This window comes from Leucopleurus acutus (genome assembly GCF_964270905.1).
Source record: "Leucopleurus acutus genome assembly, chromosome: 4".
Lineage (NCBI taxonomy): Eukaryota > Metazoa > Chordata > Mammalia > Artiodactyla > Delphinidae > Leucopleurus > Leucopleurus acutus.
In genome coordinates, this window is record NC_139146.1 from 75,835,192 (window position 1) to 75,862,437 (window position 27,246).

Sequence of the window (27,246 nt, forward strand, 5' to 3'; positions counted from 1 at the left end):
AAAACGGGAAAACTAAACTAATGGGATTGAGAGAACCCAGTTTTAACTTGACTGAAAATTCATCATGTTGATATCTGTATATAAACAAATTGAGGAGTATACATTTTTTCAGTTTTTAAGCATAGCATTTTCAAGACTGCTTGGAAACTGCTAACCTTAAGAACTACTTAAAAACTGTTGCATCACTGAAGCTTTCTGAAACCTGCAGTTCATTCATTGTTTCCTTTAAGCCTGTTCGAAATGTAGATCTGATGAAGGTAAGTCAGTTTATTGCATTAAGATAATTTTGTGAGATTGTAAACTATACTAAAGGGTCCAATTTAACAAAATAATAAAAAAGAACCATCCATATACTTCTCAAGCAGTGTAAGCAACGTTACACCACCTTTGCAAAGCCCCGTGGGTACCTAATTTGTTACATATTAGATCATTGGGAGAGACTAGGCTATTTTGTTTAGTTGTGGTTTTAATACATGGTATTACCAGTATCTGTGATCCTGGCAGACTAATCTCCAGAGAAATTTTTTTAAGTGAAATGTAACAGATTTAAAATAAGGGAACCATTCACATTCCTGTTTTTACTTAAGCATCCTGCTGGTGGACTTAAACAGGACGGAGGGCGGAGAGATCCCTAACGTCACTCTCCAGGCTTGTGACTACTGACGAGGGGAAGGCGGGGCATACTCTGGTGCGCCTCAAGCGTTCTCCGGGTCGGAGACACGAGGGCTGGGCGGGCTCAGGGAGGAGGCGGGAGAGGTGAGAGGCTAAGATCTGGGCGTCTCGAAAGGCCTTTCTGAGACACCCTGCTCAGCCCGAGGGGATCTCCCGAGGAAGTGGCACCTGGGGACGATTTTCCTGTTTGACCAGACTTTCCGAACTCCCGCGGCCGGGCCTCCCAGACCCCTCGCCTGGGCTCGACCCTTCTGGCTACCCGCGCCTTACCCTCTCCAATTCGCCTACCGCCCCAGGGCTCGGCGAATCCGCTGCGCGCAGCCCCCGGCGAGCGAGCGCCGGACTGCAGTCGTCGCCCCTCGGGGCTGGGGTGCTGGCGCCGCGTGGTGACTGCGGGGGAGTTGTACGCTGCGTGGACCTGCGTCTCCTCCTTGCGCCTCCCGCAGGGGCCACTCCTGCGGGGACCCCGCACCGCAGCTCCAGCGCGCGGGCGCGTGGGAGGAGGGAGGGAAAAAAGGATGGTGGGGATGGAGAGGGGGAAAGTGAAGAGAGAGAAGGGAAAGGAGCCGGAGAAAGAGAAAATACGGGGAAAAGGAAAGGAGGAGAAAGATAAAAAGGAGGAGGTGGAGAAGGAGAAAATTAAGGAAAAAGAAAAGGAAAGGGGGAGGGAGGAGAAAAGTAAGAGTAAAGAAGAGGAAAAGAGGAAGGGGCGGGAGACGGAGAAGGGGAAGGAACAATTTACGGAAAAAGAAGAGAAAGAGAAGGACAACAGCACGTTGGCAAAGCCGCCGCTGGAGCTGCCGGTAAGAGACGGGTGCCTCAGACCCTCACCCAAGGCCGTTGTCAGCGTTCTGGCCTGAGCGCCGGCTCTCGCGCCGGAGGGAATCCGGTCTCGTGTGCGGGCTTTGTAACCGCGGATGGAACAGGTGTGCCAAGCTGCGAACGCCATCTCCCCAGCCCCTTGCCCGCTCTCACCCCTAACCCCGACCCTGCGTCCAAGGTCTTGGTCTAGTGTTGAGGAAGGTCAGGTCTCGTCTGGTCTAGTGTTGAAGAGGAGGCTTTAGTCGGGTTCACGGGAGCGCGGGGAACAGCCCTCTTTGCAGCCCCATCTCTGTCCGACGCCCAACGCTAGCTCCCAGTCCGCCCACGACACTGAAACCAGTCCCAAACCCTCACCACACATGCGCTCTCTCTCCCAGTCTTTTCTGTTTCGTAAGTTCCATGTGGGAAGGTGCAGGGTTCCTGAATTTGTGCAGGATGTGTTTTGGGTCCCTCTGGACATTTTCTGTGGGCGCTGAGGTTACTACTTCCATTGTTTTCAGACCACCAGTGCCCAGAAGGGACGGGCACAAAGGTTTAACTGAGAGGTCTCAGAAACCAGGCACTGCAGTCACAAAAGGACAAATACCTATGATTCCACGTATATGATGTACCTAGAGTAGTCAGAATCGTAGAGAATAGAATGGTGGGGCCTGGGGGAAGGGGGAGTGCGGAGTTTGAACAGTTTTGGAGATGGATAGTGGTGATGGTTGCACAATATTATGAATGGATTTAATATCACCGTATGTTAAAGAATGGTTATGATGGTAGATTTTATGTTGTGTATTTTGCCACGATTTAAAAATTGAGGGGGAAGAAGGAAAAACAGGCATTATTTGGATCAGCTCAGTGGGCTCTGTGCTCCTGGAGTTCCTGAGCTCAGAGCTGCTTTCTGGTTCTAAACAATGTGAATTATTAATGGAGATTTGATCTCTGGTAAAACACAGACTACATAGGTTCACATATAGTTAAATGAATAACTTTTGCAAGGAACAGTGGTGTTGAGAATCACATTTCGGGTCTGAACTCCTGGTTTACAGTAACCCCAGCTTTTCTTAAGAGATTATAAATATGAGGAGACTTGTATTTTAGACTAAAAAATAAGCAAAATGTAAAGCATCAGTGACTGCAGAATTTCTAGGGGTTTAGGAGCAGCGATGTGGTTGGAAAGGGAGTAGGGAACTGTTTTTATTCACAAAATTTCATAGGATCTAAGGTGCCAGTATTTTAGGTAACACAAACAAAGAAAAAAAATGCTGCCAACCAAAATATGACATACCATAGATTGTAAAGTCCTCATTTCAGAGATGTTAAAATGTGAAAAAAAACAAACAAACAGAAAACAAACAGCATCTTGGAACTGATGAAATATGTTGGGATAGCCTGAGTAGGGCCATTGGTGGAGATAATGAGGGGGACACAATCCACATCTTGCAGCCAGTTCTTGGTGGCATCATTGCTTTAAAACATCCCCTTCATGCATCAAGTCCCTCTTCCTTACCATCACTCTCTCAGAATGATACTATGACATTTAGGTGTGGGTAAGAGGGAACGGGGAGGAAGTGGGGATGGAGAGAGGAAACACCTATGGAAATACCTTTTGCTTTAAGAGCCATCAAGAATTCACTCCAAAAACAAACATTCTGTTATTCACTAGACAGGTTATTAAATGCTGCCCTGTACACAAGACCCTATTAGACCAGACCTTAAACCATCTTACTTTTACATAGATCTTATATATTAAAAAATAAAAAAAGAGGTGGGAGGTGGGATAGACATTTAGTGCTGTTTAGGATCACTTTTTTTTTTTTAAACAGAAATCCGGTCTAAGTCTAATGTCAACATTTAGTGTTCAAGCAGAAATGTATAAGATTATTATTTTTAAACCAATGCCACTGAAGACATTTATTAGTGTTTTTTATGCATGAGAAATCTCTTTAGTAGGCTGTTTGAGAAATGGAATTCCTCTGAGTAGTCTGGCTGGATTGTTGCTCATTTATTACTGGTTTACATTAAAGTTTGTACCCTAAAAGTCACCTTTCTGAGCACTCTGAAATTCCTATTTCTGTCTTCATACCAGCCTGCCCTTCTTGCCCCTCAATCACTTGTCATAAAATTTTCTAAGGTTGGTATGTTGGTAGAATGCTTCTTCCTAAAGTTTACATCTAGTTCATCAGGTTTTAGCATCAGATTTTTAAATACTCAATTATGATTGGAACAGGTTTAACAGTTTCTATAATCTTCGCCTTTTCATTTATGAGGGTAACCTTGCCCTAAGAGCTTTTAATCTAGTGATTCAACTGGGAAGACAAGACAGATTAATAATATGAGACCTTAGATGCTTACATGCTGAGTGGCAAGGTCAATATATGGAACAAGTAGGCCCCAAGACCCCATACAACAAATTGAATTCTGTTGCAGTCTCCAATAGACATGAACTCAGGAAGCAAAGTGAAGTCTGAAAATTGACCCTGAAGATTTATGGTACCTCCCATAAATCCTGATATATATATATATATAGTATATATTTGATAGATTGACCAGGAGTTGGGGGATGGAGAGGGGGTATACAATTAATATCACATAACTGATGGCTGATTATATAAAATACAAACTGACTGGTACAGTTTGTTCTAGACCTATTAAATGTTTTGCGATATTTTGTCCTGGTTTACAATTCCACAATATTATTGGCAGGCACACTGCCAGGAGTCAGGAAAACCAGGGCCCTGATAGCATAGGTTTATTGACTTATCTTTTGTTTCACAGGAGAAAAATAAGCAGATCCTAGTGCTGGGCCTGGATGGAGCAGGAAAGACCAGTGTTCTCCACTCTCTAGCTTTAAACAGAGTCCAGCACAGCGTGGCACCAACCCAAGGTTTCAATGCAGTGTGCATCAGCACTGAAGACAGCCAGTTGGAGTTCCTGGAGAGTAAGCTGTCTTTCTCAGTAGTTCTGGGGATAACCGATAGCCTATAGCCACATTATTGTTATACCTTAAGCCAGATTTAATGTTATCAACATTGGGTCGTTGTGAAATGAAACACTGGGTCAGATTTTCCTAGACTTTCAGAATGCATGTGTAGTTTAGTGCTTGGGTACAGTGTGGGAATCACTTTCTGTTCTTTTCATTTTCTTCTTTTTGCAGTGGTGGCGATAAAGGGGAGTTGAGGGGAAGGCTTTTGCACCCCTCCTATAACAGCCTCCCTCCTCCCTTACTACCCCAAATATAAATGCAATCTAAGTAAATACAGTGTGTTTCCTTCTCTGCAAATGCAAATAGAGGTAACCTCCAAACCTCTTGTAACCAGATGGCAACCCAGAAACCCCTCCTCTAGCAGTTCTGGAGTCACCACCTCTCAAAATATTGCTGTACCCCAAAGTTGCATTAGATCCTCTTGTCTCCTCTTTACACTCTCTCCTAGGATGATTTCACCTTTCCTCTTGACATTAAATACTATCTATATGCTAATGACTCCCAAATTTATCTCTCCAGCCAAACATATCCAGATGTTGCCTGACATCTCTACCTGGCTGTCTCACTGGCCTCTCAAGCCTAATATCGTCAAGACAAAATGTTTGATATATCTCCGTATCTGTTCCTTTCCCTTGTAATCCAACTGGTCAGTAAATGTCTCCTCACCCATCAACATGCTCAAGCCAGAAAACTGGGAGTTTTCTGTACCCCCTTTTGTACCCCACCTCCAGCCTGCTAGTAAAATGCTATGAATTTTTGCTTTCATTCAGTTGCGAAGAGAAAATGGTGGGCAGAGAAATTGGTAAGCCTGCAGGCAAATCTTTATGATAAAAGCATTGTTAAGAATAGAGTTTTCAATTTCCCCAGAACCTATGGAAGAAATAATATTTTTAATGAAATGGATGGCTAACGAAAGTCTCAAAATATAAAACGTGAAAAGAAAAATGGGAAGGAAAGGAAAGGGAAGGAAAAAAAGAAAGGGAGATAGGAAAGAAAACTCCAATTAGGGGGAGAAATGGACAGATCTGCCGTTGGAGTGAGGGGTTTCAACATATCTTTGTCAATTATTAATAAGATCAAGGAGAAAAAATATCCGCAGAGATATATAAAATTTGAACACAGTCAACAAGTTCGATCTAGTGAATAATATAAAATTGTCCAATTAGACAATTTTAGCCACATACAAAAGTTAAAATTCACATTCTTCTCAAACACTCACAGAACAATTACCAGCAAAGACCGCTTACTGGGCCATACAGCAAGTCTTAACAAAGTTTTCAAAGAGGATGCATCATACAAACTGTGTTCTCAACTACATTGCTGTCAAGTTAGAAGTTAATAACCTAAAAGATAGCAGTCCCTGTGTAGGTGAAATGTCATGGTGTTGCCAAAAACATGGGGAACGACATGTTCATCTTTAAACTACATGTGTTAAAACCATATGAATTACTTGGATTATACACATTCTTTAAAAAAATTAGAAACACAAAATACTTCAAAGAATGACTAGCCTGGCTCTCCATACAAAAGAAAACAAAGACAAATCAACACCCTTTCCTATTCGTTTTTTAAATGGTATTGTTAAGTCCCTATAACAGGAGTCTGCACACTTTTTCTGCAGAGGGCTCGGGAGTAGCTAATGTAGACTCTGTGGCCGCATGGGTTCTGTGCAGCTACTCAAACCTGCAGTGGTACTGCGAAAGCAGCCGGAGACCATATGTGCACATATCTATGTGCCTGTGTTCTCATACAACTTTATTTGTACTGAAATCCAAATGTGATATAATGTTCATGTGTTACAAAATGGTATTCTTTTTTTCCCCAAACATTTAAAAAGGTAGAATCCATTTTTTGTTCGTGGGCTGTACAAAAATAGGCAGTGAGCCAGATTTAGGCTGTGGGCCATTGTTTGTCAGATTCTGTCCCAGGAGAAAAATAAAAACTGAATTCATTGTGTATGAATTATTATCATTCCAAAAGGTCTCTTCTGGGAAGAATCAGCAGAATGAAATAACCCAAAGGAATTTTTTCTGAAGCAAGTATTCCTGAATGCCCACAGGATCATATTAACTCTTTGTGCAAGATTAAGAGAGGAAATTAGTTCTGGGATTTTGACAAAGGAAAAAAGTTGTGCAAGTGAGGCTAGCCAATGACATTTAAATCAGTCCATTTAAAACTTATTTTAGAGAAATATGTGTTTTAACCCACCACCCTGAATTATTTTAGTATCCTACTCCCATTCGCTGAGCTATACCTGACAGACAGGCATTGGCCATCGTGGCTGCTGTGTATAACAGATCAGGAGGCATCCACTGTAGTACAAATTTAAGATCTTTATGCTGCTCCTTTGTGTTCCAGAATGAGTGACCCGCTTGTGGAGGGTAAATATTCCCACCAATCATTTCCCCAGTAACATCGCTGAAGTTGTTTGAAGAATTGGGTAGAGTCTCACAGAGGTCTTTTATTAGAATATGTATCCAGTGTTCACGAATTATCAAAATGTGTCTTTCCTGCCCCCCTCTGTGGACTCTCCTGAGGCTTGTGTGTGTGTCTTCCTTCTCTACTCTTCTTTGTAGTTGGTGGCAGCAAACCTTTCCGTTCCTGTTGGGAAATGTACCTGTCCAAGGGATTGCTGCTAATCTTTGTGGTGGATTCAGCAGATCACAACAGATTACCTGAAGCCAAGAAGCACCTTCATCAACTAATTGGGACAAATCCAATCCTTCCTCTGGTTGTGTTTGCAAACAAACAGGTAAAAATTGGTGCAAATATAAATTGTACTCAATAGTTTTATTATTAATACAAGAAGTAGAAATGTCTACTTTTAATAGCAAGATATTCAATAATATGTTGTATGTTCAGTTCAGTTTATACTATTAGATCTATTGGATTATACAGTCAGCCCTCCATATCTGTGAATTCAACCACCCGTGGATTGGGAAAAAAAAGATTCTGGAAAGTTCCAGAAAGTAAAACTTGTATTTGCCATACACAGGCAACTATTTACACAGCATTTACATTGTATTAGGTATAATAAGTAATCTAGAGATGATTTAAAGTATATGGGAGGATGTGCATAAGTTATTTGCAAATACTGTGCCATTTTATGTAAGGGGCTTGAGCATCCTCAGATTTTGGTGTCTGCTGGGGTCTTGCAACCAATCCCCCTCAGATACCAAGGGACAGCAGTAAATTCCTTGAGAACAGAGACTATCATTCACCTTTGTGTCCTTTGTAAAACCTAGCATAATGCCTTGTACATAGTAGGAATTCAACAAACACCTGTTGAATTTATTTTTTTTAATTTAATTTTATCTATTTATTTTTTACAGAGCAGGTTCTTACTAGTTATCTGTTTTATACATATTAGTGTATATATGTCAATCCCGATCTCCCAATTCATCCCACCACCACCCCCACTTTTCCGCCCTGGTGTCCACATGTTTGTTCTCTACATCTGTGTCTCTATTTCTGCCCTGCAAACCGGTTCATCTGTACCATTTTTCTAGGTTCCACATATATGCATTAATATATGATATTTGTTTTTCTCTTTCTGACTTACTTCACTCTGTATGACAGTCTCTAGGTCCATCCATGTCCCTACAAGTGACCCAATTCCGTTCCTTTTTATGGCTGAGTAATATCCCATTGTATATATATAATATATCTACTTTATCCATTCATCTGTCGATGGGCATTTAGGTTGCTTCCATGACCTGGCTATTGTAAATCGTGCTGCAATGAACATTGGGGTGCATGTGTCTTTTTGAATTATGGTTTTCTCAGGGTATATGCCCAGTAGTGGGATTGCTAGGTCATATGGTAATTCTATTTTTAGTTCTTTAAGGAATCTCCATACTGTTCTCCATAGTGGCTGTATCAATTTACATTCCTACCAACAGTGCAAGAGGGTTCCCTTTTCTCCACACCCTCTCCAGCATTTATTGTTTGTAGATTTTCTGATGATGCTCATTTTTACTGGTGTGGTAATACGTCATTGTAGTTTTGATTTGCATTTCTCTAATAATTAGTGACGTTGAGCAGCTTTTCATGTGCCTCTTGGCCATCTGTATGTCCTCTTTGGAGAGATGTCTATTTAGGTCTTCTGCCCATTTTTGGATTGGGTTGTTTTGTTTTTGTTTTTATTTTGTTTTTGCGGCACGCGGGCCTCTCACTGTTGTGGCCTCTCCCGTTGCGGAGCACAGGCTCCGGACGCGCAGGCTCAGCGGCCATGGCTCACGGGCCCAGCCGCTCCACGGCATGTGGGATCCTCCCGGACCGGGGCACGAACCCATATCCCCTGCATCGGCAGGCGGACTCTCAACCACTGCGCCACCAGGGACGCCCGGGTTGTTGTTTTTTTTTAATACTGCGCTGCATGAACTGTTTATATATTTTGAAGATTAATCCTTTGTCCGTTGATTCGTTTGCAAATATTTTCTCCCATTCTAAGGGTTGTCTTTTCGTTTTGTTTATAGTTTCCTTTGCTGTGCAAAAGCTTTTAAGTTTCATTAGGTTCCATTAGTTTATTTTTGTTTTTATTTCCATTACTCTAGGAGGTGGGTCAAAAAAGATCTTGCTGTGATTTATGTCAAAGAGTGTTCTTCCTGTATTTTCCTCTAATAGTTTTATAGTGTCCAGTCTTACATTTAGGTCTTTAATCCATTTTGAGTTTATTTTTGTGTATGGTGTTAGAGAGTGTTCTAATTTCATTCTTTTACATGTAGCTGTCCAGTATTCCTAGTACCACTTATTGAAGAGACTGTCTTTTCTCCATTGTATATCCTTGCCTCCTTTATCATAGATTAGTTGACCATAGGTGCATGGGTTTATCTCTGGGCTTTCTATCCTGTTCCATTGATCTATATTTCTGTTTTTGTGCCAGTACCATATTGTCTTCATTATTGTACCTTTGTAGTATAGTCTGAAGTCAGGGAGTCTGACTCCTCCAGCTCCGTTTTTTTCCCTCAAGACTGCTTTGGCTATTCAGGATCTTTTGTGTCTCCATACAGATTTTAAGATTTTTTGTTATAGTTCTGTAAAAAAATGCCACTGTTAATTTGATAGGGATTGCATTGAATCTGTAGATTGCTTTGTGTACTATAGTCATTTTCACAATATTGGTTCTTCCAATCCAAGAACATGGTATATCTCTCCATCTGTTTGTGTCATCTTTGATTTCTTTCATCAGTCTCTTATAGTGTTCTATGTACAGGTCTTTTGTCTCCTTAGGTAGGTTTATTCCTAGGTATTTTATTCTTTTTGTTGCAATGGTGAATGGGATTGTTTCCTTAATTTCTCTTTCTGATCTTTTATTGTTACTGTATAGGAATTCAAGAGATTTCTTTGCATTAATTTTATATCCTGCAACTTTACCAAATTCATTGATTAGCTCTAGTAGTTTTCTGGTGGCATCTTTAGGATTCTCTATGTATAGTGTCATGTCATCTGCAAACAGTGACAATTTTACTTCTTCTTTTCCAATTTGTATTCCTTTTATTTCTTTTTCTTCTCTGACTGCTGTGGCTAGGACTTCCAAAACTATGTTGAATAATAGTAGTGAGAGTGGACATCCTTGTCTTGTACCTGATCTTAGAGGAAATGCTTTCAGTTTTTCACCATTGAGAATGATGTTTGCTGTGGGTTTGTCATATATGGCCTTTATTATGTTGAGGTAGGTTCCCTCTATGCCCACTTTCTGGAGAGTTTTTATCATAAATCGGTGTTGAATTTTGTCAAAAGCTTTTTCTGCATCTATTGAGATGACCATATGGTTTTTCTCCTTCAATTTGTTAATATGGTGTATCACATTGATTGATTTGCGTATATTGAAAAATCCTTGCATCCCTGGGATAAATCCCACTTGATCATGGTGTATGATCCTTTTAATGTGTTGTTGGATTCTGTTTGCTAGTATTTTGTTGAGGATTTTTGCATCCATATTCTGTTTTTTGCATCAGTGATATTGGTCTGTAATTTTCTTTTCTTGTAGTATCCATGTCTGGTGTTGGTATCAGGCTGATGGTGGCCTCATAGAATGAGATTGGGAGTTTTCCTTCCTCTGCAATTTTTGGAAGAGTTTGAGAAGGATGGGTGTTAGCTCTTCTCTAAATGTTTGATAGAATTCACCTGTGAAGCCTTCTGGTCCTGGACTTTTGTTTGTTGGAAGATTTTTAATCACAGTTTCAATTTCATTACTTGTGATTGGTCTATTCATATTTTCTATTTCTTCCTGGTTCAGTCTTGGAAGATTATACCTTTCTAAGAATTTGTCCATTTCTTCCAGGTTGTCCATTTTATTTGCATAGAGTTGCTTGTAGTAGTCTCTTAGGATACTTTGTATTTCTGCAGTGTCTGCTGTAACTTCTCCTTTTTCATTTCTAATTTTATTGATTTGAGTCCTCTCCTCCTTCTTGATCAGTCTGGCTAAAGGTTTATCAATTTTGTTTATCTTCTCAAAGAACCCGCTTTTAGTTTTATTGATCTTTGCTACTGTTTCCTTCATTTCTTTTTCATTTATTTCTTATCTGATTTTTATGATTTCTTTCCTTCTGCTAACTTTGGGTCTTGTTTGCTCTTCTTTCTCTAGTTCCTTTAGGTGTAAGGTTAGATTGTTTATCAGAGATTTTTCTTGTTTCTTGAGGTAGGATTGTATTGCTATAAACTTCCCTCTTAGCAGTGCTTTTGCTGCATTCCGTAGGTTTTGGATCATCGTGTTTTCATTGTCATTTGTCTCTAGGTTTTTTTTGATTTCCTCTTTGATTTATTCAGTGATCTCTTGGTTATTTAGTATATTGTTTGCCTCCACGTGTTTGTGTTTTTTACGTTTTTTTCCCTGTAATTGATTTCTAATCTCATAGCATTGTGGTCAGAAAAGATGCTTGATATGATTTCAGTTTTCTTATATTTACCGAGGCTTGATTTGTGACCCAAGATGTGATCTAGCCTGGGGAATGTTCCGTGGGCACTTGAGAAGAAAGTATAATCTGCTGTTTTTGGATGGAATGTCCTATAAATATCAATTAAATCTATCTGGTCTATTGTGTCATTTAAAGCTTCTGTTTCCTTATTAATTTTCTGTCTGGATGATCTGTCCATTGGTGTAAGTGAGGTGTTAATGTCTGCCACTATTATTGTGTTACTGTCGATTTCTTCTTTTATGGCTGTTAGCAGTTGCCTTATGTATTGAGGTGGTCCTATGTTGGGTGCATATATATTTATAATTGTTATATCTTCTTCTTGGATTCATCCCTTGATCATTATGTAGTATCCTTCCTTGTCTCTTGTAACATTCTTTATTTTAAAATCTATTTTATCTTATATGAGTATTGCTACTTCAGCTTTCTTTTGATTTCCATTTGCATGGAAAATCTTTTTCCATCCCCTCACTTTCAGTCTGTATGTGTCCCTAGGTCTGAAGTTGGTCTCTTGTAGACAGCATATATGAGTCTTGTTTTTGTATCCATTCAACGAGCCTGTGTCTTTTGTTTGGAGCATTTAATCCATTCACGTTTAAGGTAATTATCGATATGTATGTTCCTATTACCCTTTTCTTTATTGTTATGGGTTTGTTATTGTAGGTCCTTTTCTCCTCTTTTGTTTCCTGCCTAGAGAAGTTCCTTTAGCATTTGTTGTAGAGCTGGTTTGGTGGTGCTGAATTCTCTTAGCTTTTGCTTGTCTGTAAAGCTTTTGATTTCTCCATCGAATCTGAATGAGATCCTTGCTGGGTAGAGTAATCTTGGTTGTAGCGTCTTCCCTTTCATCACTTTAAATATGTCATGAGACCCCCTTCTGGCTTGTAAAGTTTCTTCTGAGAAATCAGCTGTTAGCCTTATGGGAGTTCCCTTGTATGTTATTTCTCGTTTTTCCCTTGTTGCTTTCAATAATTTTTCTTTGTCTTTAATTTTTGCCAATTTGATTAGTATGTGTCTCAGTATGTTTCTCCTTGGGTTTTTCCTGCATGGGACTGTCTGCACTTTCTGGACTTGAGTGGCTATTTCCTTTCCCATGTTAGGGAAGTTTTTGACTATAATCTCTTCAAATATTTTCTCAGGTCCTTTCTTTCTTTCTTCTCCTTCTGGGACCCCTATAATGAGAATGTTGTTGCATTTAATGTTGTCCCAGAGGTCTCTTAGGCTGTCTTCATTTCTTTTCATTCTTTTTTCTTTGTTCTGTTCCATGGCAGTGAATTCCACCATTCTGTCTTCCAGGTCACTTATCCATTCTTCTGCCTCAGTTATTCTGCTATTGATTCCTTCTAGTGTATTTTTCATTTCATTTATTGTATTGTTCATCTCTGTTTGTTTGTTCTTTAATTCTTCTAGGTGTTTGTTCTTTAATTCTTCTAGGTCTTTGTTAAACATTTCTTGCATCTCCTCGATCCTTGCCTCCATTGTTTTTCCGAGGTCCTGGATCATCTTCACTATCATTATTCTCCATTCTTTTTCTGGAAGGTTGCCTATCTCTACTTCCTTTAGTTGTTTTACTGGGGTTTTATCTTGTTCCTTCATCTGGGACATAGTCCTCTGCCTTTTCATTTTGTCTATCTTTCTGTGAATGTGGTTTCATTCCACAGGCTGCAGAATTGTAGTTACTCTTGCTTCTGCTGTCTGTCCTCTGATGGATGAGGCTATCTAAGGGGTTTGTGCAAGCTTCCTGATGGGAGGGACTGGTGGTGGGTAGGGTTGGGTGTTGCTGTGGTGGGCAGAGCTCAGTAAAACTTTAATCAGCTTGTCTGCTGATGGGTGGGGTTGGGTTCCCTCCCTGTTGGTTCTTTGGCCTGAGGCATCCCAGCATTGGAGCCTACCAGCTCTTTGATGGGGCTAATGGCAGACTCTGGAAGGGCTCACGCCAAGGAGTACTTCCCAGAACTTCTGTTGCCAGTGTCCTTGTCCCTTGGTGAGCCACAGCCCACCCCCAGTCATCTGCCGCAGACCCTCCAACACTAGTGGGTAGGTCTGGTTCAGTCTCCTATGAGGCCACTGCTCCTTCCCGCGGGTCCTGATGCACACACTGCTTTGAGTGTGCCCTCCAAGAGTGGAGTCTCTGTTTCCCCCCAGTCCTGTCAAAGTCCTGCAATCAAATCCTGCTAGCCTTCAAAGTCTGATTCTCTAGGAATTCCTCCTGCTGTTGCCAGACCCCCAGGTTGGGAAGCCTGATGTGGGGCTCAGAACCTTCACTCCAGTGGGTGGACTTCTGTGGTATAAGTGTTTTCTAGTTTGTGAGTCACCCACTCAGCGGTTATGGGATTTGATTTTATCGTGATTGCGCCCCTCTTACCATCTCAATGTGGCTTTTCCTTTGTCTTTAGATGTGGGGTATCTTTTTTGGTGAGTTCCTGTGTCTTCCTGTCGATGACTGTTCAGCAGTTAGTTGTGATTCCAGTGCTCTTGCAAGAAGGAGTGAGCACACATCCTTCTACTCCACCATTTTGAACCAATCTACCTGTTGAATTTAATTCAGTGAACATTTATTGACTTTTGAATTGATTTCTACAAAATATTTGCGTGTTTAATATGTATAAAGAAGTGGTTTTAGATCAATTAGCCTGACCTGAATTTATTTCACACACATGCATTAAAATATTAAATGTTCATGAAGAAATTGGGACCCTTGTGCAGTGTTGGTGGGGATGTCAAATGGTGCAGCCACTGTGAAAAACAGTATGGCAGTTCCTTAAAAAATTAAAAATAGAGTTTTCAGGGCTTCCCTGGTGGCGCAGTGGTTGAGAGTCCGCCTGCTGGGGCAGGGGACATGGGTTCGTGCCCTGGTCCGGGAAGATCCCACATGCCGCAGAGCAGCTGGGCCCGTGAGCCATGGCTGCTGAGCCTGCGCTTCCGGAGCCTGTGCTCCACAACGGGAGAGGCCACAACAGTGAGAGGCCCGCGTACCGCAAAAAAAAAAAAAAAAAAAGTAGAGCTTTCATATAGTCCAGCAATCCACTTCTGGGTATATAACCAATAGAATTGAAAGCAGGAACTCAAACACATATTTGCACAGCCATGTTCGTAGCAGAATTATTCACAGTAGCCAAAAGGTAGAAACAACCCAAGTGTCCATCCACAGATGAATGGATAAACAAAATGAGATATATACATACAATGGATATTATTCAGCCTTAAAAAAGGAAATTCTGACACATGCTACAACATAGATAAACTTTGAAGACATTATGCTAAGTGAAATAAGCCAGTCACAAAAAGACAAATACTGTATGATTACACTTTTTTTTTTTAATTATTTATTTATTTTTGGCTGCACTGGGTCTTCGTTGCTCCGTGCAGTCTTTCTCTAATTGCGGCGAATGGGGGCTACTCTTTGTTGCGGTGTGCAGGCTTCTCATTGTGGTGGCTTCTCTTGTTGCGGACCACAGGCTCTAAGCATGCGGGATTCAGTAGTTGTGGCACACGGGCTCAGTAGTTGTGGCCCACGGGTTCTAGCGCACAGGCTTAGTACTTGTGGCGCATGGGCTTAGTTGCTCCATGGCATGTGGGATCTTCCCAGACCAGGGTTCGAACCCATGTCCCCTGCATCGGCAGGCGGATTCTTAACCACTGCGCCACCAGTGAAGTCCCTGAACACAGTTTTATGAGGTCCCTAGAGTAGTCAAATTCATAGAAATGAAAAGTAGAATAGTGGTTGCCAGAGCCTGGGGGAGGGAGAAACGGGAAGTTATTGTTTAATGGGTACAGAGTATCAGTTTTACAAGTTGAAAAGAGTTCTGGAGATGGATGGTGTACAACAATGTGAATGTACTTATTTGTACACTGAACTGGACACTTAAAATTGGTTAATATGGCAAATTTCTTTATGTATATTTTACTACAATAAAGAAAGTTAAAAAAGGTATTAGACATCTATAGCATTGTACAGGCATACCTCATTTTATTGCACTTTGCAGATATTTTGTTTTTTACAAATCAAAGGTTTGTGGCAACCCTGCATCGAGCAAGTCTATAGGTACCATTTTCCCAAAAGCATTTCTCACTTCATGTCTCTGTGTAGCATTTTAGTAATTCTTGCAATATTTCAAACTTTTAAGATTATTATTATATTTGTTATGATAATCTGTGATCAGTGATCTTTGATGTTACTATTGCAAAAAGATTACAATTTGCTGCAGGCTCAGATGATGGTTAGCATTTTTTAGCAGTAAGGTATTTTTTAATTAAGGTATGTACTTTTTTTAGACAATGCTATTGCACACTTAATAGACTACAGTAGTGTAAACATAACTTTTATATGCACTGAGAGACAAAAAAATTCATGTGACTAGCTTTATTGCAGTATTCATTTTTTTTTTTTTTTTGCGGTACGTGGGCCTCTCACTGTTGTGGCCTCTCCCGTTGTGGAGCACAGGCTCCAGACGCGCAGGCTCAGCGGCTGTGGCTCACAGGCCCAGCCGCTCCGTGGCACATGGGATCTTCCCGGACCGGGGCACGAACTGGTGTCCCCTGCATCGGCAGGTGGACTCTCAACCCCTGCACCACCAGGGAAGCCCTGCAGTATTCATTTTATTGCAGTAGTCTGGAACCAAATTTGAAATATCTCTGAGGTATGCCTGTAATGCTAAAACCCCTCTCTTAATTGCTAAGGTTGCCAGTCATGAGAGAGCTCAGTTCCTGCCATTTCTTCCACTACTTCTATGGATGAATATTTATGGAAGTAAACTAAATAATTACAAATGATCTAAAAGTAGGAGCCTATATTAAAGTCCAGCAGAGATGCTAGTCCAGCAGATTATTTCTAAAAGAAAAGCTGGAGATTTTTTTTTAATGAGCATCTTAAGTATCACAAACTGTAAAGATTTAGAGGATCCTGGTACATTTAAGTAAGCTGTATAGTATTCCATTGCATGAATATACCACGGCTTTACCATTTTCTTGTTGGATATTTGGTTTATTTCCAATGTTTTATTGCTAAAATCAGTTCTACGGTGAATCTTCATGTATGTGTCTCCTCGTTGATGTGTACCAATATTTCTCTAGTGCATGAGGAATTGCTGGGTTTTGGATTTGTCCATATTCAATTTTGCTAGATATTACCAAGTAGCTTTCCAAAGATATTGAACTAGTTTATTTTTCCTACCAGCAGTATATGACAGTTTTTATAGCTCCACATCCTTGTCAATACTTGGCTTGTCAAACTTTCATTTTTGCCAGTCTCATGGGGATGAAATTTTATCTTATTATTCTAATTTGCATTTCCTTAATTACTAGTGAGCTTGAACATGTTTTCAGATGTTCACTGGTTATTAGTTTCAAATTAGTTTCATTCTTTGAAATGAACTTCCACATTTGTGAATTATCTTTTAATATCTTTCCCCAAATTCCTGTTATGGTGTTTATCTTTTCTCCTTTGAGTTGTAGGAGTCTTTCATGTCCTTTGGAAAAACTTTTGTCTGTTACATACATTACACATATCTTCTCCAGCCATCTATTAGCTTATGATTTTACTTTGTTTATGGTTCTCTTTTTAATACATAGGTTTTCATTTTTTTTAATAAATTTATTTATTTTTGTCTGTGTTGGGTCTTCGTTGCTGCACACAGGCTTTCTCTAGTTGTGGTGAGCGGGGGCTACTCTTTGTTGTGGTGCTCGGGCTTCTCATTGTGGTGGCTTCTCTTGTTGTGAAGCACGGGCCCTAGGCACGCAGGCTTCAGTAGCTGTGGCACGCGGGCTCAGTAGTTGTGACTCATGGGCTCTAGAGCACAGGCTCAGTAGTTGTGGCACATGGGCTTAGTTGTTCTGTGGCATGTGGGATCTTCCTGGACCAGGGCTCGAACCTGTGTCCCCTGCATTGGCAGGCAGATTCTTAACCACTCTGCCACCAGGGAAGTCCCAGGTTTTCATTTTTAATAGACAAATTTAGCAATACTCTCCTTTGTGGTTTATATCTCTTCATCAAGTTGAATAAACAGCTATTTGGTGTCAAATTTATAACTTTTACTGGGGTTTAATAATAAAAGGTTTGGATATTCTAGTTTAAGTGTAATGCATCTTGGTTGATGCTCCTTGGCCAAAGTAATTTATTTTTTTGTATGACTCATTGGTTCAAGTTATTACATAAGTATTTTTAAAATGTCAACTTACTATCTTTACTCTTTGAGTGATGATCTCTATTAAGGCACAGTTATGTAAGTGTGGAATGCATCTGATATTTATCCCTGATGTGCTTTTATCATTACAAGGAGCCCCTCCTCCCACGCAACACCCTCCTTCTATTTTCTTCCTCTCCAATTCCATCAGTGACTTTTTTTTTTTAACTTGAGACATTGTCCACATGTTACTAGATTCATTAACACAGCTGCAAAATTCACTGCGGGCTCTAGGAATAAGTGAATTCAGGTTTCAGACAGGGAATATATTGGGAGGACCAGAAAGGTAATCATACCACATCAGGAAAAGTCTCACAGGCTCCCAGTTATGGAATTTGATAGGTTCATATTGGTACAAGAAAAAAATGACACAATATTGGACTATTTCCAGATGATATCCTAAAGCTATGGGAAAACACTATGAAACAACAAAAAGCCAAATACAAATGCAATTTTAGGAGTGAAAATACTTAAACTTTTGCAAAGGACTTAAAAACTATAACTGAATCTGTGTATGTATTTAGGAGAGGGAATGTCAGAGGTCATTTGCATAAATCTTGATGTGTGAGAGGCAAAGAAATATGTTTTGACCTTGGCATTTTGACCTCAAGGAGGTTTTGACCTTGGCATGCAGCATAAACACATGCTTTCTGTCTCCTCATTTTAATCTCTCCTCTCTCTACCTCTCCCAGTGGGTTTCTGTCCTTTAAGCCTTCCCCGCTTCTCCATCTTGTCCTTTTTCCCTCCACCTGTCCCTCCCCTCTTAGCCTCCTTTACCCACTACTCCATTTTCTAAATTCACTTCCTCCCTTATCGCTTCTCTGTCTCCCTCCATCCCTCCAAATTTGATCCAAAATTTTTTGTTCAGTAGAAATAATGGTTGCAAAGGAAAACTCACATTTGGCAAATGCTTAATCAATAAAATATGATATGGGCAAAAACCAATTAATGAATCAAATTTCTATTGTTAAGACAAATTAAAAATAATATTAGGAAAATAAAGATAAAAATGGAAAAACAAAATTAGAAGCAGATAGATTGCACTGTTTAGGAAATTGATTAAGGTATTATATCGACTTAACTTCATTCCAGAACATACTTTTTTGATGATAACTCATAAATGCTGATATAATTCCAATGAAAATCATTATATTCAAACAATCATTAAGATCATAGTAATGGGATTACAGTATCCTCCATATTAGAATGGAGGTGGGGTCATTGAGAGCAATAAATGAGAGTAATAAATGTATCTATCCAAAAAGATTGCAAAATAACCAACTTTTTCTCAATTCTTTTTTCATTCTTGGTGAAGGATCTTGAAGCAGCCTATCACATTACAGATATCCATGAAGCTTTGGCATTATCTGAGGTGGGAAATGACAGGAAGATGTTCTTGTTTGGAACCCAGGTGACTGAGAATGGCTCAGAGATACCCTCCATCATGCAAGATGCCAGAGACCTGATTGCACAGCTGGCTGCAGACATGCAGTGATCAGGCCTAGGCCCACTGTGAGGCTCATGATTTGAACGTCACCAGGGAATGTTTAGCGGCAGGCTGGAAGCCAAAAGTTTCCACTTTCCAATAAAAAATAAGGCATTTCCTATTTTCTCAATGCAGGGCATATACACATATATAAGATAATGTTAATTGATTAAGAGGATCTCTATTTATATTTTGAACTTTAAAAATATTGGTAAAACAATGTATATAGAGGGATTTGGATTTTTTTTTAATTTTTATTTATTTTTGGCTGTGTTGGGTCTTTGTTGCTGCATGCGGGCTTTCTCTAGTTGCAGCGAGCGGGGGCTACTTTTCGTTGTGGTGCATGGGCTTCTTATTGCGGTGGCTTCTCTTGTTGCGGAGCACGGGCTCTAGGTGCACAGGCTTCAGTAGTTGTGGCACATTGGCTCAGTAGTTGTGGCTCGCAGGCTCTAGAGCGCAGGCTCAGTAGTTGTGGTGCACGGGCTTCATTGCTCCATGGCATGTGGGATCTACCCAGACCAGGGCTTGAACCCACATCCCCTGCATTGGCAGGTAGATTCTTAACCACTGTGCCACCAGGGAATTCCCGGGATTTGGATTTTTAATCAACCAAATTAAAGTGAACAGTAGGAAGCATTCATTCCATTTGTAGTTTCTCAATGAAATGAGATTTACATTAAAATATTTTAATAACTTTTCTCTTTTCAAGTAAAAATCCAGGTGTCTTTCCTTTAAGTGGATCCGTTTAATACTGTAGGGAAAGAAATATCAGGATAGGGCAATAAGAAAAGTAAGCACTATCAAACCCACATAGAAATATAAATTAACAGCATTCAGAAAGATTTAGGAAAGGCTTCTTTTTAAGAAACTATTGCACTAAAAGAAGAACACCATGAGGATTTGTTTTTTAAATTCTTGTTATTTAGCTTTTTTATATAGATAAGCTTTCTTTACTAGAAATATTTTGTAAGAGTGATAACTCTGTTTACCTACAGACATAAATGCAACTTCGAACCTTAGTGTCCTGTCTTGATCTTTTTTTTTTTAAAAAAAAAAAGGACTTCCAGTTTTGAGCCCAGCATGTAAGAAGCTTGGAAGCCACCACTCCATTCTAACAAGTTAAAAAGCTGAACAGACTAAAAAATCAGCATTGGAGGGAGCAACAGGAGAATACAGAGATTAACAATTTACCAGAGCAGAGACTTATAGTGGGAAACTGCCCATGGGAACCCCAGGGTAGAAAAAACGGAACGGTGACTGATGAATTGCTGGTTGCTCCAAGTGGAGTAATCTGAAAGTTAAAACACTCTAGGGGAACCCAGTCATTGGAGGGGCCCCCAATTATTTGAGATTTACCTCCAGAACCTCGACCAGATTCCTATAATAAATATTGGAGAGAAATCCCCTGGTGCTTCTAAGGGAGGGGAAAAATTTTTTTGAAATATGCCAGAGCACTCTGTCCTTCTTAACAAGGCCTGCCCTCAGGGGAAACTAGTTAACCAGAGCCTAGCCTGCTGGGTTATTACCAGAGCCTAACTGACCTGGGGGAAATACCCAACTCCAGCCCACTCCAGACATTCTGTTCCACCTAAAAGGGCAGAAAACTAAGACTTAAGTTTGCAGTCCAGAGGCACTTAGTCTCTAAAAGACTAAGACCTAATCATAGGACTATAGAACGCTCCCCCTCCCCCACCCCAACCTCACCACCACATTACTAAAGGCCTGTTTACAGCAGCTCCTTTTACCCAGTACATCATGCCTGGCTATCAAGAAAAACTACAAGACATACTAAAACACAAAACATACAGAAGAGATACCACAAGCACCATACAGAAATGAAGAATGTGTTTAGTGGGCTTGTTAAAAGGCTGGACATAGCTGAGGAACGAATCTCTGAGCTTGAGACTATCTCAATAGAAACCTCCAAAACTGAAAGTCTAAGAACAAAGACTAGAAAGAAACAGAACAGAATATACAAGGACTGTGGAACAACTACAAAAGTTGCAACATGTGTGTAATGGGAAACCAGAAAGAAAGAAAAGAAAGGAACAGAATAAATATTTGAAAAAATGACTAAGAATTTCTCCAAATTAATGTCAGACACCAAACCACAGATCCCAGAAGCTCAGAGAACACCAAGGAGGACAAATGCCCTCCCCCACAAAAAACAACAGCAACAACAACAAAAAACTATAGATAGGCATATCACTTTTAAGCTGCAGAAAATCAAAGTTGAAGAAAAAATCCAGAAAGAAACCAGAGGAAAAAACACCTTACCTATAGAGGATCAAAGATAAGTACATTAGGCTTCTCAGAAACCACACAAACAAGAAAAGAGTAGAGTAAAATATTCACAGTGTTGAGAAAAAAAAACCGTTAGCCTAGAATTCTGTACCCTGTGAAATCCTTCAAAAGTGAAGGAGAAAAATTTCTTAGACAAAAATTGAGGGAATTTTTTGCCAGTACTTCTTTGTTGCAAGATATGTTAAAAAGAAATTCTTTAGACAGAAGGAAAATGATATAGGTCAGATATTTGGACCTACATAAAGGAAGGAAGAACATTGGAAAAGGAATAAGTGAAGGTAAAATTAAAACTTTCATTTGTCTTATTCTTAATTGATCTAACATTAGTTTCTTCAAAATAATAATAGCAACATTATATTTGACTATGTATGCTTATATGTGTGTATAAATGTTATGACAGCAATGATACAAGGGATGAGAGGGAGGAATTTGGATTATTTAGTTATTATAAGGTATTCACATTACCTGTGAAGTGGTATAGTGTTATTTGAAAGTAGACTTGGATTTGTTGTTAATGTATATTGCAAACTCTAGGGCAACCACTAAAAAAAATAAAAGAAGTTATAACTGATATGCCAAGAAAAGAGAAAATAAAATCAAATAAAATGCTCAATTAAAACCACAAAAGGTAGAAAAAGAATGGAAGACAAAAAGAGAAACAAAGAACAAGGACAACAGATAGAAAACAGTAAAAATATGGTAGCTATTAATCCAACTAAATCAATAATCACTTTGAAGGTCAGTGGTCTAAATGCACCAATTAAAAGACAGAAATTTCAGAGTGGATTAAAAAATAAAAGATCCATAAACTCACTTCTTGCTTACAAGAAACTCACTTTGAATATAAAGAGACATATAGATTAAAATTATGTGAATGAAGAAAGATATAACACTAATCAAAAGAAAGCAGGAGTAGCTATATTAATTTCAGACACAGAAGATTTGAGAATAATGAAAGTTATCAAAGATAAAGAGGGGAATTATACCTAAAGCACAAGCAACAAAATAAAAGATAAGTGGGACTACATCAAACTAAAAAGCTTCTACACAGCAAAAGAAACCATCAACAAAATGAGAAAACAACCAATGGAATGGGACAAGTATTTGCAGACTGTATATCTGATTAGGGGTTAATATTCAAAATATATAAAGAACACATACAACTCAATAGCAGAAAAAATAAAATAAGAAACGGAAAAGGACCTGGTAGACATTTTTCCTGAATAAGATCTATAAATGGCCAACATGTACATGAAAAGATACTCAACATCACTCCTCATTAGGGAAATGCCAGTTAAACAATGAAGTATCCCCCCAAGCCTATTAGAATGGCCATCATCAAAAAGACGAGATAACAAATGCCAGCTTGGATGTAGAGAAAAGGGAATCTTTGGTACTCTTGGTGGGATTGTAAATTGGTACAGCCACTGTGGAAAACAGTATGGAGGGTCCTCAAAAAATTAAAAATAGAACTACCGTACAATCCAGCAATTCCACTTCTGAGAATATATCCAAAGGAAATGAAAACACTAACTCAAAAAGGTATCTGCACCACCATGTTCCTAGCAGCATTATTTTCAGTAGCAAAGACATAGAAACAACCTAAGTGTCCATGGATGGGCGAATGGATAAAAGAATTTGTAGTGTATATATATGTATATACATGCATACAAACATGCATACAATGGGATATTATTCAGCCATTAAAAAACAAGGAAATCCTATCATTTGCAATAACATGGGTGGACCTTGAAGGCATTATGCTAAGCAAAACGACAGAGAAAGACAAATACTATATGATCTCACTGATGTGTGGAATTTAAACAAACACCAAACCCAGAAAAAGGAATCAGGTTTGTGGTTATATGGATTGGGGGGAGGGGGTCGGTTAGAGGAAGGTGGTCAAAAGATACAAACTTCCAGTTATAAGATAAATAAGCACCAGGGATGGAACCTACAACATGATGACTCTAGTTAACACTGCTGTATGCATTATAGGAAAGTTGTTAAGAGAGTAGATCCTAAGAATTTTCATCACAAGGAGAAAAAAAATTTTTTTTTATTGTATCAATATGAGAGGATGGATGTTAACCAAACTTATCATGGTAATCATTTCACAATACATGTAAATTACACCATCATGCTGTACACCTTAAACTTATACAGGGATGTATGTCCGTTATTTCTCAATAAAACTGGAAAAATAATTTTTTAAAAGAGGGGAATTACATAATAAAGAGGTCAACTCTGCAAGAAGATGTAATGATCCTACATGCAAGTGTATGCGCTTAGAAACAGACTTAAAGTAAGGGAAGCAAAAACAGCTGATCAGGGAGCCTGCCCCTTCTCTCTTTTTCACCTGCCTCCTCTCTAAGGGGCGGGGCCCCAGGTGGGCCCCCGCAACTTGGCGCGTCGTCTTGGCAACGGGAGAACGTGCAGGGAGGGGCCCAGAGGCGGGGCTTGTTACGCGCTGCCGCGTCGCGTCTGAGTTGGGCGCTCTGGGGCGGGGCGCGCGGAGTGCGGGCCGTCAGCCCATCCTCTCCCAACTTATAGAAGGCGAGCAGCCTCCGGTGGTCGCCCAGCGGGAGCTTCTGGGCCGCCAATGGAGAGCCAGGAGTTTTCGGGTTCTTCTGGGCTGTCCGATGGCCACGACATGGCAGAAATATCCACTCGCTCAGAAGCCCTCCAGAAGCCCATTGTAGTCAGGATATTTGACGTGCTCAACCAGCCTGGGGAGTCCGAGGAGCCGGGGTTAGCCGAGGAGGCCGGCGAGCAAGACCAGCCAGGCGAGTCAGAGGGGTGTGCAGAGTCGCACCAGATCCCCAAGCCCCACAAGCCCTATGAGCTCTACCAACCCTGTGAGCCCCACAGGCCCCCCAAACCCCATGCACCTTACAAGCCTCATCCACCCCGCGAGCCCCACAAGCCCCACGAAGTCGAGTTGCTTCCCAGAGCTGGCGTGATGATCTCCCCGTCTCTGCTGACCAGATCCCCGCCACGGCTTCTGCCATCTTCCCTGAGAGGTAGGTGTTGGGGGTCCCTCTGGGGGTTCTAATGGGAAGGTTTGCCTGCAAGGAACCTTTTATTTTTTTAATATAAATTTATTTATTTATTTATTTTTGGCTGCACTGGGTCTTCGCTGCTGCGCGAGCTTTCTCTAGTTGCGGCGAGCGGGGCTGCTCTTCATTGCCGTGCGCGGGCTTCTCACTGTGGTGGCTTCTCTTGTTGTGGAGCACCGGCTCTAAGCACGAGGGCTCAGTAGTTGTGTCACGCGGGGTCTAGAGTGCAGACTCAGTAGTTGTGACTCACGGGCTTAGTAGCTCCACGGCACGTGGGATCTTCCCTGACCAGGGCTTGAACCCGTGGCCCCTGCATTGGCAGGTGGATTCTTAACCACTGTGCCACCAAGGAAGTCCCCCCCCCCCCATTTTGTTTTAAAGGAGGATAACACTTGTGTCATTTACCTGCTGTTTTGCAATGCCCTGTCTTTGGACCTCAAGAAGCTCTGATGGGAAATTGAGACTGGTGATGAAACAATCTCTTCACTCTGCTCTCTCTCCACCTGGGGACTTGCTAGCTGTCCTTGATTAGTCACTGTCACTAGCTGTCCTCGATTAATCACTGTCACTTCTTTTTGAAGCCCTTCTTAAGGCTTCTCTACAGTTAGTCATTGCAGTCCTCTGGGTTGCCACTTTGAACATACCTCTATTATAGCACTTAAGATTTTGGGTTATATCACTATCTTTTTCCTCAGCTAAGGGGAGGAATCCTTGAAGGGAGGATAGTTTTCTCAGTGTTTAGCACATGGTGGTGCTCAATAAATGCTATTACATTGTTAAAGATGTAGTAACAAAACACTCATTGAACAAAAATTCAAACAGTATGTTTACTAAGTGCTTGCTGTATGTTCAGTCATCACCAAGTTCACAAGCTAACAGGGCTGATGGGACTTGGGTATAAACATCCAGCTCACTTATGGCTTCTCATTGATGACTCCACCCAGAACAATTCCTTGTCCACACTGGGCTTCCAGTTCCTTGGCTGACCACGTTTCATCTCATTTTCTCCTTGACTTGTCTTTATCAGCCTTGATTCTATGGTCTGTCATGTCAGTTGCTTACTTACAACATCTTCACCTCCCCATTGGCTCTTTGGCTGTTCACCGTACTTCTCCTGGGAGAACCTCAACCCTGGTTAAGCCCACCCATCCACCCTCTGCCTACACCTGAGCATCTGACTCTTCCTGTACAAAATCACACAATCATACTGACTGCTTTTATTTCAATTTCATAACCACAGATCTCAGCTGGTCACTTGGCACTGCCTGGCAAGCCCACTTTATTCACCTAATAAATTAGTTCTCCTAATCTGTGAGATGACTAAATGCCTTCTTTACTCTACTCCAGCCTTCACACCTTTGACCCCAAACAGCTGAAGACTTTGCCTCACACTTGAGAAAATAGAAGCGATGTCATGAACTCCCTTATTTTCTTACCATGAATCTATTGCCTTACTCTAACCTGCACCTGTGGATTCTGCCTTTTCTCATATTTCAGGGAAGAACTGTGCCTCTTTTTATGAGTGGCAAAAGCCTCCACTTGTGCTTTGGATTCCTCTCTTGTCTCCTGAAGACCTTTGTTCCTGCAGTTATCCCCTCTCTCTCCTAACAGCATCAGTCTCTCTCTTTCTAATGAATCAGACCCATGAGCATACACATGTACTCTAGAATCTTCTATCTTTTTTTTTTTAACATCTTTACTGGAGTATAATTGCTTTACAATGTTATGTTAGTTTCTGCTGTATAACAAAGTGTACATGTACATATATCCCCATAACTCTTCCCTCTTGCGTCTCCCTCCCTCCCACCCTCCCTATCCCACCCCTCTAGGTGGTCACAAAGCACCGAGCTGATCTCCCTGTGCTATGCAGCTGCTTCCCACTAGCTATCTACCTTACGTTTGGTAGTGTATATATGTCCATGGCACTCTCTCGCTTTGTCCCAGCTTACCCTTCCCCCTCCCCATATCCTCAAGTCCATTCTCTAGTAGGTCTGCGTCTTTATTCCTATCTTGCCCCTAGGTTCTTCATGACCATTTTGTTGTTGTTGTTTTTTAGATTCCATATATATGTGTTAGCATACAGTATTTATTTTTCTTTTTCTGACTCACTTCACTCTGTATGACAGACTGTAGGTCCATCCACCTCACTACAAATAACTCAATTTTGTTTCTTTTTATGGCTGAGTAATATTCCATTGTATATATATGTGCCACATCTTCTTTATCCATTCATCTGTCGATGGACACTTAGGTTGCTTCCATGTCCTGGCTATTGAAAATAGAGCTGCAATGAACATTGTGGTACATGACTCTTTTTGGACTATGGTTTTCTCAGGGTATATGCCCAGTAGTGGGATAGCTGGGTCGTATGGTAGTTCTATTTTTAGTTTTTTAAGGAACCTCTATACTGTTCTCCATAGTGGCTGTATCAATTTACATTCCCACCAACAGTGCAAGAGCGTTCCCTTTTCTCCACACCCTCTCCAGCATGTATTGTTTGTAGATTTTTAAATTTTTTTTTATTTTATTATTTTTTTTTATTATTTTTTGCTGTATGCGGGCCTCTCACTGATGTGGCCCCTCCCGCTGCGGAGCACAGGCTCCGGATGCACAGGCCCAGCGGCCATGGCTCACGGGCCCATCCACTCCGCGGCATGTGGGATCCTCCCGGACCCGGGCATGAACCCGCGTCCCCTGCATTGGCAGGCGGACTCCCAACCACTGCGCCACCAGGGAAGCCCCTGTTTGTAGATTTTTTGATGATGGCCATTCTGACTGGTGTGAGATGATATCTCATTGTAGTTTTGATTTGCATTTCTCTAATGATTAATGA

At 40.7% G+C, this 27,246-nt stretch overlaps 2 protein-coding genes across 2 annotated transcripts in view; both read left to right on the top strand.

Annotated features, from left to right (window-relative positions):
- The first annotated feature begins 1,178 nt into the window (after positions 1-1,178).
- On the top strand, positions 1,179-19,161 carry ARL9 (ARF like GTPase 9). Its single transcript, XM_082838141.1, has 5 exons — positions 1,179-1,319; positions 1,520-1,672; positions 4,261-4,423; positions 7,045-7,220; positions 18,880-19,161. The coding sequence occupies exons 1-5, from the start codon at positions 1,191-1,193 to the stop codon at positions 19,057-19,059; spliced, it is 801 nt and encodes a 266-aa protein (XP_082694267.1). The 5' UTR covers positions 1,179-1,190; the 3' UTR covers positions 19,060-19,161.
- A 4,795-nt stretch (positions 19,162-23,956) lies between these two features.
- The window catches only part of SPMAP2L (sperm microtubule associated protein 2 like), a gene marked incomplete at both ends in the record, with an annotated part of 57,620 nt that continues 54,330 nt past the window's right edge, over positions 23,957-27,246 (top strand). Inside the window, one exon of the mRNA XM_082838911.1 lies at positions 23,957-24,377. Coding sequence (XP_082695037.1) covers positions 23,957-24,377 — 421 coding nt within the window. The remainder of the gene's footprint in view (positions 24,378-27,246) is intronic.

Coding starts and splice junctions, on each gene's coding strand:
- ARL9 (XM_082838141.1), top strand. CDS start 1,191: ATGGTGGGGATGGAGAGGGGGAAAGTGAAGAGAGAGAAGGGAAAGGAG. Junction 1,673..4,260: donor ACCCCGACCCTGCGTCCAAG/GTCTTGGTCTAG, acceptor TTTGTTTCACAG/GAGAAAAATAAGCAGATCCT. Junction 4,424..7,044: donor CCAGTTGGAGTTCCTGGAGA/GTAAGCTGTCTT, acceptor TCTTCTTTGTAG/TTGGTGGCAGCAAACCTTTC.